At 52.6% G+C, this 15659-nt stretch overlaps 1 protein-coding gene across 2 annotated transcripts; it reads left to right on the top strand.

Moving 5' to 3' along the window:
* The first annotated feature begins 13160 nt into the window (after nt 1-13160).
* Nucleotides 13161-14199, top strand: LOC103636299 (high chlorophyll fluorescence 153). 2 transcript variants are annotated; one of them, XM_008658657.4, is made up of 3 exons: nt 13161-13663; nt 13753-13957; nt 14052-14199. In XM_008658657.4, exons 1-2 carry the CDS (start codon nt 13409-13411, stop codon nt 13936-13938), a joined length of 441 nt encoding a protein of 146 aa, XP_008656879.1. In that variant the 5' UTR covers nt 13161-13408; the 3' UTR covers nt 13939-13957; nt 14052-14199. The 2 variants fall into 2 exon arrangements, with proteins under 2 accessions (XP_008656879.1, XP_035817779.1); XM_035961886.1 differs by having other exon boundaries at nt 13753-14199.
* The last annotated feature ends 1460 nt before the right edge of the window (nt 14200-15659 follow it).

The raw sequence follows: 15659 nt of genomic DNA, 5'->3' as shown, positions 1-15659 counted from the left end.
GCTCGATGGCGATCCGCAACCCGTTGACCAGAGCCTCGTACTCAGCCACATTGTTGGACGCCGGGAAATGGAGGCGTAGCACATAGCGTAGGTGTTTCCCGAGGGGCGAGATGAAGAGTAGGCCCGCGCCGGCTCCCGTCTTCATCAGCGACCCGTCGAAAAACATGGTCCAGAGCTCCGGTTGGAGCGGAGCCGTCGGTAGCTGGGTCGACCCATTCGGCTACGAAGTTCGCCAATACCTGGGACTTGATGGCCTTCCGAGGGGCGAACGAGATTGTCTCGCCCATGATTTCCACCGCCCACTTTGCAATCCTGCCCGAGGCCTCTCGGCACTGGATGATCTCCCCCAGGGGGAAGGATGACACCACAGTTACCGGATGAGACTCGAAGTAGTGTCGCAACTTCTGCCTCGTCAGGATCACTGCATACAGCAGCTTCTGAACTTGTGGGTAGCGGATCTTGGTCTCAGACAGTACCTCGCTGACAAAGTAAACTGGCCTCTGAACGGGCAATGCATGCCCCTCTTCTTGCCTCTCGACCACAATCGCGGCGCTAACCACCTGAGTGGTCGCGGCGACGTAGACCAAGAGGGCTTCTCCTTCAGTTGGAGGCACCAAGATAGGCGCCTTTGTGAGGAGCGCCTTCAGGTTCCCGAGAGCTTCCTCGACCTCTGGGGACCAAGCGAAACACTCGGCCTTCCTTAAGAGGCGGTACAGAGGCAGACCTCTTTCGCCGAGGCGTGAGATGAAGCGGCTCAGGGCCGCGAGACATCCCATGACCCTCTATACGCCTTTTAAGTCCTTGATGGGCCCCATGCTGGTGATGGCTGCGATCTTCTCTGGATTGGCTTCGATGCCCCGCTCGGAGACGATGAACCCCAAGAGCATGCCCCGAGGCACCTCGAAGACACACTTCTCGGGATTGAGCTTGACGCCTTTCGCTTTGAGACATCGGAATGTCACTTCAAGGTCGGAGAGGAGGTCGGAAGCTTTCCTCGTCTTGACTACGATGTCATCGATGTAGGCCTCGACCGTGCGACCGATGTGTTCGCCGAACACATGGTTCATGCACCGCTGATACGTCGCGCCCGCATTCCTCAAACCGAACGGCATGGTGACATAGCAGTACATGCCAAAGGGCGTGATGAAAGAAGTCGCGAGCTGGTCGGACTCTTTCATCCTGATTTGGTGATACCCTGAGTAGGCGTCGAGGAAAGACAGGGTTTCGCACCCAGCAGTGGAATCCACGATTTGATCGATGCGAGGCAGAGGGTAGGGAACCTTCGGACATGCTTTGTTGAGACCAGTGTAGTCTACACACATCCGCCATTTCCCCCCTTTCTTTCTCACAAGCACAGGGTTGGCAAGCCATTCGGGATGGAATACCTCTTTGATGAACCCGGCTACCGTTAGCTTGTGGATCTCCTCGCCTATCACTCTGCGCTTCTCCTCGTCGAATCGGCGCAGAGGCTGCTTGACGGGTCGGGCTCCGGCCCGGATATCCAGCGAGTGCTCGGCGACATCCCTTGGTATGCCGGGCATGTCCGAGGGACTCCACGCGAAGACGTCGGCGTTCGCGCGGAGAAAGTCGACGAGCACTGCTTCCTATTTGGGGTCGAGCCCGGAACCGATCCGGATCTGCTTGGAGGGGTCGCCACTGGGGTCGAGGGGGACGGCCTTGACCGTCTCCACTGGCTCGAAGTTGCCGGCATGGCGCTTCACGTCTGGCACCTCTTTGGAGAGGCTTTCCAGGTCGGCGATGAGGGCCTCGGACTCGGCGAGGGCCTCGACGTACTCCACGCACTCCACGTCGCATTCGAACGCGTGTTTGTACGTGGGGCCGACGGTGAAGACCCCGTTGGGGCCCAGCATCTTGAGCTTCAGGTAGGTGTAGTTGGGGACGGCCATAAACTTCGCGTAGCATGGCCTCCCCAGTACCGCGTGGTAGGTTCCTCGGAACCCGACCACCTCGAACGTCAGAGTCTCCCTTCGGAAGTTGGAGGGCGTTCCGAAGTAGACGGGAAGGTCGAGTCGTTCGAGGGGCTGGACGCGCTTCCCGGGAATGATCCCGTGGAAGGGTGCAGCGCCTGCTCGGACGGAGGACAGATCGACGCGCAGGAGCCTAAGGGTCTCAGCGTAGATGATGTTGAGGCTGCTGCCCCCGTCCATAAGGACCTTGGTGAGCCTGACGTCGCCGACGATGGGGTCGACGACGAGCGGGTATTTCCCCGGGCTCGGCACGTGGTCGGGGTGGTCAGCTTGGTCGAAGGTGATGGGCTTGTCGGACCAGTCTAGGTAGACTGGCGCCGCCACCTTCACCGAGCAGACCTCCCGGCGCTCTTGCTTGCGATGCCGAGCCGAGGCATTCGCCGCATGCCCACCGTAGATCATGAAGCAGTCGCGGACCTCGGGGAACTCTCCTGCTTGGTGATCTTCCTTCTTGTCGTCGTCGCGGGCCCTGCCACCCTCCGCGGGTGGCCCGGCCCTGTGGAAGTGGCGCCGAAGCATGACGCACTCCTCAAGGGTGTGCTTGACGGGCCCCTGATGATAGGGGCATGGCTCCTTGAGCATCTTGTCGAAGAGGTTGGCACCTCTGGGGGGCTTCCGAGGGTTCTTGTACTCGGCGGCGGCGACAAGGTCCGCGTCGGCGGCGTCGCGTTTCGCTTGCGACTTCTTCTTGCCTTTCTTCTTGGCGCCGCACGGAGTAGACGCCTCGGGAGCATCTTCCGATGGGCAGCCCTAGGGCTGCTTGTCCTTTCGGAAGATAGCCTCGACCGCCTCCTGGCCAGAGGCGAACTTGGTGGCGATGTCCATCAGCTCGCTGCCCTGGTGGGGGTCTTGCGACCCAACTTACTCACCAGGTCGCGGCAGGTGGTGCCGGCAAGGAACGCGCCGATGACATCCGAGTCGGTGATGTTGGGCAGCTCGGTGCGCTGCTTCGAGAATCGCCGGATGTAGTCCCGGAGAGACTCTCTCGGTTGCTGCCGGCAGCTTCGGAGGTCCCAGGAATTCCCGGGGCGCACGTACGTGCCCTGGAAATTGCCGGCGAAGGCTTGGACCAGGTCATCCCAGTTGGAGATCTGCCCCGGAGGCAGGTGCTCCAACCAGGCGCGAGCGGTGTCGGAGAGGAACAGGGGGAGGTTACGGATGATGAGGTTGTCGTCGTCCGTTCCACCCAGTTGGCAGGCCAGGCGGTAGTCCGCGAGCCACAGTTCCGGTCTCGTTTCCCCCGAGTACTTTGTGATAGTAGTCGGGGGTCGGAACCGGGTCGGGAACGGCGCCCGTCGGATGGCCCGAAAGAAGGCCTGCGGACCGGGTGGTTCGGGCGAGGGACTCCGATCCTCCCCGCTGTCGTAGCGTCCCCCACGCCTGGGGTGGTAACCTTGGCGCACCCTCTCGTCGAGGTGGGCCCGACGGTCGCGATGATGGTGCTCGTTGCCGAGGTGGCCCGGGCCGCAGGCGCAGTGTTGCGCGTGCGCCCGGTGTAGACCGAGGCTTCCCGCATGAATCGGGAAGTCGCGGCATGAGGTTCCGAGGGGTATCCCTGCCTTCGGGAGGCAGAGCTCTCGGCCTGTCGGACCGCAGCGCCTTCCAGGAGATTCTTGAGCTCTCCCTGGATTCGCCGACCCTCGGTGGTTGATGGCTCCGGCATCGCGCGGAGAAGCATCGCTGCTGCAGCCAGGTTCTGACCGACCCCACTGGATGCGGGTGGCGGTCTGACCCTGACGCCGTCGGCGACGCGGTGCTGGAGACCCTGGGGCAGGTGACGTATTTCTCCGGCCGAGGGTTGGCCCGCCCATGCCTGCCCGACGTCCCGGCGGATCGGCTCAAGCGCTCCTGCTCCCTCGTCGAGCCTGGCCTGTGCCCCGCGGACTTGCTCGAGCTGTGGGTCGTGACCCCCCGTCGGAACGGGGACCACAGCTAGCTCCCGCGGGATGTCAGCGCGAGGCACCGGCCTAGGGAGATCACCGTCCTCCGGCATGCCGAGATGATTGATTTCGGAGGGATCCCCTAGATCGACGTGGAAACATTCGCGGCTTGGGCCGCAGTCCTCGTCGTCGAGGCTGCGGCTACCGTTGGAACAGTCGGAGAGGCAGTAGTCACATGCGGTCATGAAGTCCCGCATGGCACTGGGGTTGCCAAATCCAGAGAAATCCCAACAGATGTTGGGGTCGTCATCTTCCTCGGACCCAGAGGGCCCGTAGGTCGAGACGTCCGTCAGCCGGTCCCAAGGCGACCGCATGAGAAACCCCAGAGGGTTTGAACTCGCCTCTACGAGAGCGCCCGCCAAAGCAAGGTCGCTAGGCGGGTTGTGGCTAAGTCCAAATGACGTAGGATGGGAATCGGTCGGTACCTTTCGGTCGACGAGCAGCGACATAGTCACGTCGGGGACTGATTGCACCGCCGTCTCGGGTACGAGGGCGACGTCCTGCAAGCTCTCCGTGAGCGCACTGGCGTCGTCCACTTGCTCGGGATTGGCGTGTCGCGGGGAGACGGCGCTCACCTTCGTCTCAAACGCGAGGTCGACGCCCGACGCGCCCCCCGTTGGGGCGCTGGTGACGTCGACTCGCTCGACAGCCGACGAGGCGCGGCCTCCCGCTTGGCCTTGGTTGCCCCGCCTCCTCCTCCGTTGGCGGGGGAGAGGTCGGGGCGAGCTCGAATGTTGTTCTTCCACCACGCGGGGAAGACGTTGTCGATTCCGCCGCTGGCGGGCGGGCTGTCGGCCGCCATTGTCGTTGTTGCGCGGCGGTGGAAGGAGTATCATGTCGTAGCTGCGTCGGAGGACATGAACTCAAGACTCCCGAAACGGAGCACCGTCCCGGGTCGGAGAGGTTGCTGGAGACTGCCCATCTGGAGCTTGACGGGAAGCTGTTCGTCAACACGCAGCAGGCCCCTACCTGGCGCGCCAACTGTCGGCGTTTCGAGACCGGGGGGTCCCTCGGGCTGACGAGTGAGTGTCGCCGCGTGCCCCAGCCCAGATGGGTCGAGCGCGTGGGCGAGCATGAAGGGGGGAAGGAGCGAGGCGACCGGCGACCGGCGTGAGAGAGGTGGGAATCCCGCGGCCTTCGTGTTCGTCCCGCGCCCAGGTCGGGTGCGCTTGCAGTAGGGGGTTACAAGCGTCCACGCGGGAGAGGGAAGCGAGCGGCCCCAAGAGAGCGCCTGTCCCGTCCTCGTCCCCGCGCGGCCAACCTTCTCTAAGAGGGCCCTGATCCTTCCTTTTATAGGCGTAAGGAGAGGATCCAGGTGTACAATGGGGGTGTAGCAGAGTGCTACGTGTCTAGCGGGGGAGAGCTAGCGCCCTAAGTACATGCCGATGTGGCAGCCGGAGAGATTTTGGCACCCAGCTGGTGTGATGTCGTGGCCGTCGGAGGAGCGACGGAGCCTGGCGGAGGGACAGCTGTCGGAGCGGTTGAGTCCTTGCTGACGTCCTCCTGCTTCCGTAAGAGAGCTGAGAGCCGCCGTCGTCACAGAGCATGCGGGGCGCCATCATTGCCTATCTGGCGGAGCTAGCCAGATGGGACACCGGTCTTGTTCTCTGCGGCCCGAGTCAGCTCGGGGTAGGGTGATGATGGCGCTTCCTGTTAACGTGGCTGGCTTGCGCCCTAGGTTGGGCGACGTGGAGGCTCCTCCGAAGCCGAGGTCGAGTCTGTCTTCCATGGGCGAGGCCGAGTCCGAGCCCCTGGGTCGGGCGAGGCGGAGGTCGTTCGGCAGAGGCCAGGGCGGAGTCCGAGCCCTGGGGTCGGGCGAAGCGGAGTTCGTCGTCTTCCGGGGCTGAGCCCGAGTCCGAGCCCTGGGTCGGGCGGAGCGGAGTTCGTCGTCTTCTGGGGCTGAGCCCGAGTCCGAGCCCTGGGTCGGGCGGAGCGGAGTTCGCCGTCTTTCGGGACCTAGCCCGAGTCCGAGCCCTGGGTCGGGCGGAGCGGAGTTCGCCGTCTTCCGGGACCTAGCCCGAGTCCGAGCCCTGGGTCGGGCGGAGCGGAGTTCGCCGTCTTCCGGGACCTAACCCGAGTCCGAGCCCTAGGTCGGGCGGAGCGGAGCTTCCTATGGTGCCTTTGGCAGGGCCTGACTGCCTGTCAGTCTCACTCTGTCAAGTGGCACTGCAGTCGGAGTGGCGCAGGCGGCGCTGTCCTTTTGTCAGGCCGGTCAGTGGAGCGGCGAAGTGACGGCGGTCACTTCGGCTCTGCCGGGGGGCGTGTGTCAGGATAAAGGTGTCAGGCCACCTTTGCGTTAAATGCTCCTGCGATTTGGTCGGTAGGTGCGGCGATTTAGTCAGGGTTGCTTCTTAGCGAAGGCAGGGCCTCGGGCGAGCCGGAGATGTGTCCGCCGTTGGAGGGGGGCCTCGGGCGAGACGGAAATCCTCCGGGGTCGGCTGCCCTTGTCCGAGGCTAGGCTCGGGCAAGGCATGATCGAGTCGCTCGAATGGACTGATCCCTGACTTAATCGCACCCATCAGGCCTTTGCAGCTTTATGCTGATGGGGGTTACCAGCTGAGAATTAGGAGTCTTGAGGGTACCCCTAATTATGGTCCCCGACAACATCGGATGTAGAAACTATTAAAATAGAATTTGTAGATCTCAAAAAATTATGCAACTTTATAGTTGGTCACATTTTCAAATAAAATGGTACTGATAAAATGGTATAGTATAGTGTGCTGTGTGTGACTAAAGAAATCAAAGACTTCTCTAAACCTGAAATAAAATGGTACTGATTATGGCGGTAGTCTGATTGGTGAATACCAATGGAAACACATACCTATACAAATCCATCTATACCCATGAGTATCAACCATTCTGACCCGCAATATAAAATAAACCCACCCAACCCAACCCATTAATAATTAAAATCCATCATAACCCACCAAAACAAAATCATTTCTTAAACCCACCTAAAATACTCATTTACACCGACCCTATTTGCAGGCTATCTGTGGGCAGAATCTACCATGCATAAACCTTATTTATGCATAAAATCCTACGAATATAATGAAGGCAACACGAAACATTCATTACGTTATATCTCCTGTCGGTGGATTTGTTTATGGTCGCAGCAAATCTTCATGCCCCGTCCATTTACTACGGGCTACGGCGGGGGCTGCATGCATGGTCACCGCCAGCTCAAGACGCGCGCTCTCGTTCTCGTTCATCTATCCGCTGTACGCCTGTACGTGTAGCAAGCCGGCCGGCCTTCAACTGCAAGCGCGTCGCGTCGTCGGCTACGGCAATTATGTCCCACCGATCGGTGAGACGACGTACGTACGACTCATCAAAACGATGCCACATTACATCTATCGTCTTGCGCTGCTATGTACACGTACTATGCTGGCAGCTGGCTGGCACACGTCGTATGCCTACGGACGGACCGGCCTGCTGAATATCTAACATCCACGAGTAGTCTCGAGTACGTACGTACGTACGTATACGACACGGCACGACAAATACGACGTAGGAGGTGAGAATTCCAGTGATATCCAGATTGTAAGACGGTCTCTAGTGTAGTGTGTAAAAATACGGGACTAGACGACAATGTTTACTCCTACGCACTGCCCTGTGCTAAATAAAACAGCAGCTAGCAGCTAGCAGCTAGCAAGAATCAGGAGGGGATATCCGTGCATCGCCGTACGTCTTGGCTGTCGATCTATCAGCACGGCAGGTCGTACCGGCCGGCGAACGAAATGTGGTTGTTCGTTCGAGCTAGCTGGCGCGGCCGGCGTGCAGCTGACGATGGACATCAATAATACTCCTCCTACTGCTACGCCATGCATGCACGATGCACCTTCCATCGAAATCGAATCCGAGGGGAACATATATACATATACTACGACGACGTACGGGAACGTACGTACCGATGGATCCGAGTCGTTGAAGACGGACCTAGCTGTAGAGCAAGGCAACTCAACAGTATATGTGCCGGGGCACGGTACGGCCGATCACAACGCCGTGCGCCCCCCAGCAGGCTGGCTGGCCGCGGCCGGCCCTAGCTAGCTACCGGCGCGGCGCAGGACACGTACTGAAGCATGCATGGGCTGGGCCGATAACACATCAGGACCACGCATGCATGCGTGCGTGCGTGCCGGCCGCTGGGAATAGAAGAGGCCGGGCATGCAGATCCCGATCAGCAGAGCGCGCGCGTGGCTGGCACTGGCACTGGCAGGGCTACTTGCAATTTCACTGTATGCCTCTGCCACACGCCCACGCACCTTCTCTCCTCTCCTTGCATGCATTGCTGGCCGAGTGCACAACGTATGCACTGCACACCACATGACGACGAACAAGGTATCGCATGCACGCTGTGGTACAATGTCGTATATATATGGCTCATCTTGGGCCGGGGAGGCGGTAGCAGCTAGCAGTCCCAACTCCCAACAGCTAATAGCGTGTCCTGGCATGCATCGTGCATGAGGACGACCGGACAAGGCCAACAGCAACAGTGGAAAGAAAGCTCGATCATATGTGCATGCAATGCATGCGATCCCCCATCATATACCCTACTACTCCTGTCCGTCGCCGGCCGGCCGACGCCCATCATCGTCAGCCCATGCATGCAAAAGGCAAGAGCCGGGAACAAGCAAACGCTAGTGATTCACTGGGCCGCCTACCGTAGTCGCTTTCTAGTTATGTCGTGCTCGGACGATTCGGAACCAATAAGCATGGGCACATCCACGAGTCGCTCCGTGTGGCCATGGCCTAGCAGCCATCCAGCTAGTAGTGGCTAGTAGAGGTATAGCTATACAAATACGGTGTGATTGGTTGCGTGGAGGAGTGTGGCTCATCTCATGCGACTATGCCAGCTTGGCTCGTTGGAAACGAACGCTCGCTACGTACTTAGGCCTTGTTTGTTTCGGATTATAATCTCTCTAGATTATATAATCCAGTGCAAATAATTCAGTAGGTAAACAAACATCTAGATTATGAGTTCAGATTATATAATCTAAAGTCTAAATTATGATAATCTCATAATCTCCTCAAGAGTAGCTTATTTGAGATTATTTTGGCAAAAGACCCACTACCCATGGTTATGTAAATAGAAATTATAATATATGACATCCTTCTTTCCTCACCTCACATAAACAAACAAGGGTAATGTTGTCTTTATGAATAATCTATATTTATATAATCTAGAGTACCAACAACTACATATAGATTATAATATATCTACACTTGGGCTCCAAACATTGCCAATGTGGAAGGTGCCATTGATGCAGTTCATGATAACCAAACTTGGACCCAACAAATAGATGCTATATCAACTCAAATGTGGCAGCATAGGGGGTCTAGCCGTGTGTAATTTCTTTGTGGTCTTATTCTAAGAAACATTGTACTCTGCAGTGATATTTTTTGTTATCAGCCTTACAATCTGAGAAACATTGTACTCTGCAGTGATGTTTTTTTGTGGAACTTAATTATTTTTATATGCTGAGAGAAATTGTGATCTGCAGTGATGCTTTTTGTTTGTTGTCTTGAAACTGTATCATTTTTTATATGCTGAGAGAAATTGTGATCTGCAGTAATGTTTTTTGTTATCAGCCTTACAATCTGAGAAATTGTACTTTCTACTTTGAAGCTTAATTATTTTTTATATGCTGAGAAAATTGGTCCTATGCTATGATGCCATTTCATTACCTCTTCTTATGACTTCAATTTTATAAATGTCTTATCAATTGTATATAGACTATGGAAGTTGAGCAAGTTCCTGCTGGTAGTACCTCAAGGACTGCCATGCGCTGGACCCCTGTGATGTCAGCCTATATCCTGAGGAAGTTTGCAGACTTGGTTGGGCAAGGAGTAAAAACGAATAAAGGGTTCAAGGAGGTCCATGTCAACTCTATTGCCAAGGCATTGACTGAATTCAGTGGCCAAGAAGTCACAGGCATCCAGGTCTACAATCATTTGAGGAAGTGGCATAAAAAATGGATCAGGGTTTGTAGGCTCAAGGACCTAAGCGGTGCTCATTGGGATGAGAATACATTCATAATCATCCTTGATGATGAACACTTGCTGGGCCATACAAAAGACAACCCAAAAGATGATGAATTCCTCAATGTGCCAATTGAAAACTATGTGCAGATGCATATTATATTTGGAGCTGGGCAAGCTACTCGCAAGTATGCCATGGCCTCAAATGAGCCCCTTGGCACCATCTCAGATATCACTGAAGGTGCTGGTGCATTTGAAGAACCATGTCTTGTTGGTACTACTGCCTCTGGTTCTGCTGGTGCCAACCCTTCTCATAGTGGTGCTGGTGCTGGTAGTTCCTATGGATCATATGGAAAGAAAAGGAGACTCAATGATGAAGAGTTGGGGATTATGACAGGGCTTACTGGAGCTGTGAACAAATTGGCTGAAGCTGTCCAAGCACCTGTTGTAGTCCAGACCATAAATGTCCACCCTGATCTGTATCAAATTTGCATGAGTATTCCAGGTTTCACTGATGAGGACTTGATGACTTGCCTTACCTACCTATTGGACAACAAAAGGCAAGGTGATGGCTTTGTGAAGATGGAGCCTAAACACCGTGTGCTTTGGCTAAGGTAGCACCTTGCAAAGATTTGAGCAGACCAGTCTTATGTCTATGATGCCTAATACCTTGCTCTATGCGTAGTACTTTGATATACGCCTAATACTTTGCTCTATGCCTATGGCACTGAATCTGGAACTGTGGATGATAATTAATAATTCTGAGACTTTTCTACTGGTCTGTGATGATTTTATATTGAACTGTTGCCTTTACTTGCCTATGATGATATGTTTTATAATGATGATCAATCAAGGGAGTATGACTTGTTGCTTTGTTTTCCTTGCTCATTTTGTGAATTTTGCCTATGATGAAATATGTTTGACTAATGGCCATTCATGGGAGGTTGACTTACTGCTTTGTTTTCCTTGCTCTTGGTTTTCTTCCAGTCTATGTTTTATTTTGGGTCACGCAACCAAACATACTCTATCCTTTAATCTGATTTCTCCATCTGCCCTATGTTTTCCCATGTATGGTCAAATGAGGTGTTTATTCATACAAATCTGAGGCAATTTATTGTATTACTCTCATGAGTTGATCAAGTGATTTGAATTGATAATAATTTCTGAGGCAAAGTATAAAAGAACCCACTCCCCATGTATGGTCAAAAGTTGGGTTCTTTTCTTCTGTTTATGTTGTTACCATATTTCATACAAATCAATGTTTATGATTATGATCTGTTTACAATACTAAATGGTTGTTTCTGTTCTTAGTGCCATATGTTGTTTCCATATATAGATGTTCCTATAAATGTTCCTATATATGGCACTGAGAAGGTTCTTTCTTCTCAGCGATCTTCTCAATGTCGTCATTTATAGGAACCCATCTGATGATATTCTCTGTTCCACTCCCCATTGATTTCCTTCCGTTTATGTTCTTTTCTTCTCTTTTCTATTTATGTTTCTGTTTATGATCTGTTTACAATGACCTGTTTACCATGATCTGTTTACAACTAGCAGGAGGTGTTTACCATGATCTGTTTACAATCATATGATCTAATTACAACTAGCACGGTAACACAAGCTCCTGTTTAATTCATATTATTGTAATTCATTGTCATTTTTCTCTAATGGTAAGTTGCTATGGTTGTAAATCATATTCAAATGATTGTAATTAGTTCAATTTATGTTTCAAAATCATATTTTTAGTTCAAATCTGTTCAATTTATTATTTCAAAATCATATTCAAATGATTGTATTACAAAGGATCTGTTGTAATTTATTTCAATTTATGTTTATGTAAGTTGCTCCTACTGTACAGAGACCTGATGGGGTATTATTCAAAATCTGTTGTAATCTATGGGCGTAAATCATATTTAGATGATTGTAATTAGTTTAATTTATGGGTCAAAATTATATTTTTAGTTTAAATCCGTTGTAATTTTTCTAATAATGCTTAAATTTTTGAAATTTGGCGGGAACGACATCTAACACATCAAAATTGGCGGTAACTCAATTGGGCCAAGCTAAAAAAATGAGAACTAAATAATGTATCATATGAGTCAGGTTTATTTTGATCAGCCAACCAAACATCTTAGGTTAGCTCATTATATGCGGGCTCTCTTGACCCTGGTCCTCTCACTGAGCTAGGCTCAGGCTGGAGCAGGCAACCAAACATATCCTATGTTTATGACTGTTGCATTATCTGAAATAAACTTTTTCAAAGTTAAAGTTGCTAAAGAATTATTTAAGTTCTAAAACATCACAAGAAACACTAAATAGTTTGACTAATTTGTATATATCGAGAAAGTTTTCATTTTTTTCTCCGTAACAAAGTACGAACGATTGAAACGACAAAGGCTCTCCGAAACCGCTGGGCGCGGCGGGCCTCGAGGGACAGATGATGTCCGGCCACCGGCGCTGGCCCGTCTTTTCGATCGATCGGCCACGTGCAAAACGCTTGTCTAGCTAGCTAAGCTGCCTGCTGCTAGTACGACGTACGTGCTAACTGATCTGGCGTCCATCTCTCTGTGTACGTACGTCATCATTATTGGCCAATGCCCGTCTTCCGTCACACTCAAATGTTACTGTTAGCGTGTTAACGAATGAATGGATTTTGTTGCACGGCCAATCCGAGCCGGCACGTAACACTTGACGTCATGGAGGGCGCCGCCGCCGGCAACACACGGAGCACCATGCGTCACGCGTGGCGCCAGCGGTGACGCAGGGACGGACGTAGCACGGGTGACGAGGTCCGGTGACGTACGTGACGGCGGCGCGAGGGAATGGACATGATATGGCGCCGGCCGCAGCAGGGAACCGGTGACGGGCGGGGGTGGGCAAGGCAGGTTCCGTTTAGTTTCTCCCTCGTGCAAATTTCAAGCGGCGGCTACACCTTCCTTTTTCTTCCACTCCCATCGACGCCACGCCGCCCGAATCTACTACCGATGGCGACCCGACGCCGCCCGGCAGGATGGAGTGGGATATGCACACTTCACGTGCCTCATGTGCTTGCGTGATGCCAATTTCCTCTTCGTTATTTACTTAATTTTTTTATGGATGCGAATAAAATATATACCGTGGCGCCGTTTTTTTGGACGCAGATTCTCGCCTGCGGAGTAGTAAAAAGTCCAAATGGATTCGGGTCACAATTCCTTTTTTTTTTGTGTGTGTGTTCAACAACAAAACAAAAAACGGTCCGCATTTCTGCTGCTGTCCATGGCACGCCGTACCGTTGAATATTTATTTCGGCAGCCCAGCAGCTAAGGTAGTTGTTTCGTTGGGCTGAGACCTCCCACGCTATGTTGGGCCGTGTGTGCCATACGCGGGCCTCTTCGTGACATCCAATGCGGTTCCCCTCCCCTCCTACAGTCCCACAGCAGACAGCACCACCGGATAAGGCAGGCAACCGCTGCCCGCTCACGTCTGGCGTCTGGGAGCCTCCGATTCTGAGAGCAGCCCATGGCGCGGGGCGCCCACGTCGTCCGAGCACTCTCCCAGCCACCTCGTTTTGTCCGAGCCAGCAGCTGCGCCAGGCCGGTGCCGGGAGCCTCGCGGCGGCGGCGGCGGGGCCGGCTCATGGTGGTGCGGGCCGGTGGGCCGCCCAGCACCAACGCGCTCATCCTCGCCTTCGTGCTTCCGCTCTCCCTCTTCGTCGGCACGCTCGTCACCGCCGCCCGCGTCGCCGACGACCTCGACGACCGCTTCCTGAGGGAGGTACGACGTGTACAACGCAGCGCTCGCGCTGCTTCTGTTACTGCTACCAACAAACGTACTACATATATATACATGTAAACTCCATGCAGATGGAGATAAACCGAGCGATACTGGAAGAGAACGAGGCGTCCGACGAGGACGGTGCCGGTGAGGAAGACGACGATGGGGAGGAGGAAGAGGGGGTCGACCTGCCGGTGGTGGTGGAGGAGGAGCCCGCCGTTGTCGGTCCACGCACCAGGAACAGGCCGAGAAGACGAGTGTTCTCTTCTCAATAGTGTTGGTTCTGATTTACAGGTAATTAATATAAACAAGGGAATACGTCATCATCTGTGTAGCCGGCACTCCTGCCACGTGCGATGCAATTAATGCAGGCGGTATATTTTGCTAGGATTATGTGCACCAAAGGTTCGTGACGACGTAGTGTTTTGAATTCTTGTAAGGCTCCTCTTCAAAGCCCACGCCGAAGCACATCTGAGTACTTCAAATTTAATGTATATCCATATGAGCAATCTAACGAGTTCAAGAATTTTAATTTATCGCCTGTGCAATCATAGTGGACAGAAGCGTGGTCCGGGTCAGTGGCCGATCCAGGGGTAATTTAGATGGAAAAATTCCTACTATGCCATCAGATTTTATACTCATTCCTTATGTATTATTGAGTAACATGTATGTATACTTTTTTGTGTATGACATGTGGGGCCGATGACATAGAAGTAACGAGCTCTCGACTACCTGTAGTCTGGTTAAAAACAAACTACTACTTAGCATTTAAGTCTAAAGAAATAAATCTATGCAATTTACAACCTAATTTAAAGGATCAAATGTGTTATAAGATATTTTAGTTATTTTCTACTCAAAGATCGAATTGGTGAAAACTATATATATATGGTATCGAATTATACACAATATTACTTATCAAAAAAATTATTCTTGGCTACTCTATGTTTAAATCCTAGACCCTCCACTGTCGCGGTGGGAATTGAAGCGAGCACAACAAAAACGTGATCGAAAGGATACTAATGGGAGGAGAGGTGGCTCCTAAAAAAGGAAACGACAGCTGAATAAAAACTAAAACTTTGTCAAGTGCGGATCTTTAGGTATATTTGGTTGGACTGTGGCCGTTAAAAAAGCTGTTGTGGGGTGTCAGCCCCGGTCTTATGATTTTGAGGGCCCCATGCGAACTGATAATGATGGACCCTCTAGACTATATAAAAAGTTATATGATATGCAGCGGAACAAATTAGTACATCGTATGTAAATGATGATGTGCATTGAAAGTGGGTTTTAAAATATCTAAGACGTTAGATAATATACATCGATGCAAATTAGCTTTGCAAGTTGAGAAATAAGAACGACGGCCACAAAATAACATGAATCCTGATTGCTCGACCGTGCGTGCCTGGAGGATGGAGCAGTGGCGCCCAACGCCCTAGAATCCTGGAGGGTTGGATTGGCGAGATGGCGAACGACGATCACGTTGATGGTATGGTCGCACAGACGCGCGACGACGTGAGCGTGATGACTGGGCAGTGGGCAACATGTGTCGCGTGGTCCTTGTGCCTCGTGCGTCCGTGTGCCCAGTCCTACCGGCTTTTTAGCTACCTATACTATTTTACTACTAGTATATAGCACGTGCTAATGCTACGTTCCTAAGAAGGGGAAGAGTGGGGTGAACGACGACGGTGGTGGCGCAAGGGGAGGGGTTGACGACGGTGTAGACGTGAGGAGGGGAGGGTTGAAGGATGATCCAAATAATATTGTCCATTAAATTTGAGTGCGCAATAGAGATAATGTTATTCAACGATCTGAACCGTTAATTTTGATGTTGTGTAAGTATGAGTGCAATTTGTTTGGTGGATTTAGTAAAGATTATGAGTATGTGGATTATTTTGTTGGATGAGTTTTGTAAAATGTAAACTTGTGTATTATATTGTGATATAGATACTAAATATTAGGCCCCGGCTCTCGCCTCTTGCATGGGCTCAGGGCCGGTCCT

The sequence above is a fragment of the Zea mays genome, chromosome 8 (genome assembly GCF_902167145.1).
Source record: "Zea mays cultivar B73 chromosome 8, Zm-B73-REFERENCE-NAM-5.0, whole genome shotgun sequence".
Lineage (NCBI taxonomy): Eukaryota > Viridiplantae > Streptophyta > Magnoliopsida > Poales > Poaceae > Zea > Zea mays.
Note: the sequence above shows the minus strand (reverse complement) of the source record. Positions and strands in the feature narration are given on the sequence as shown.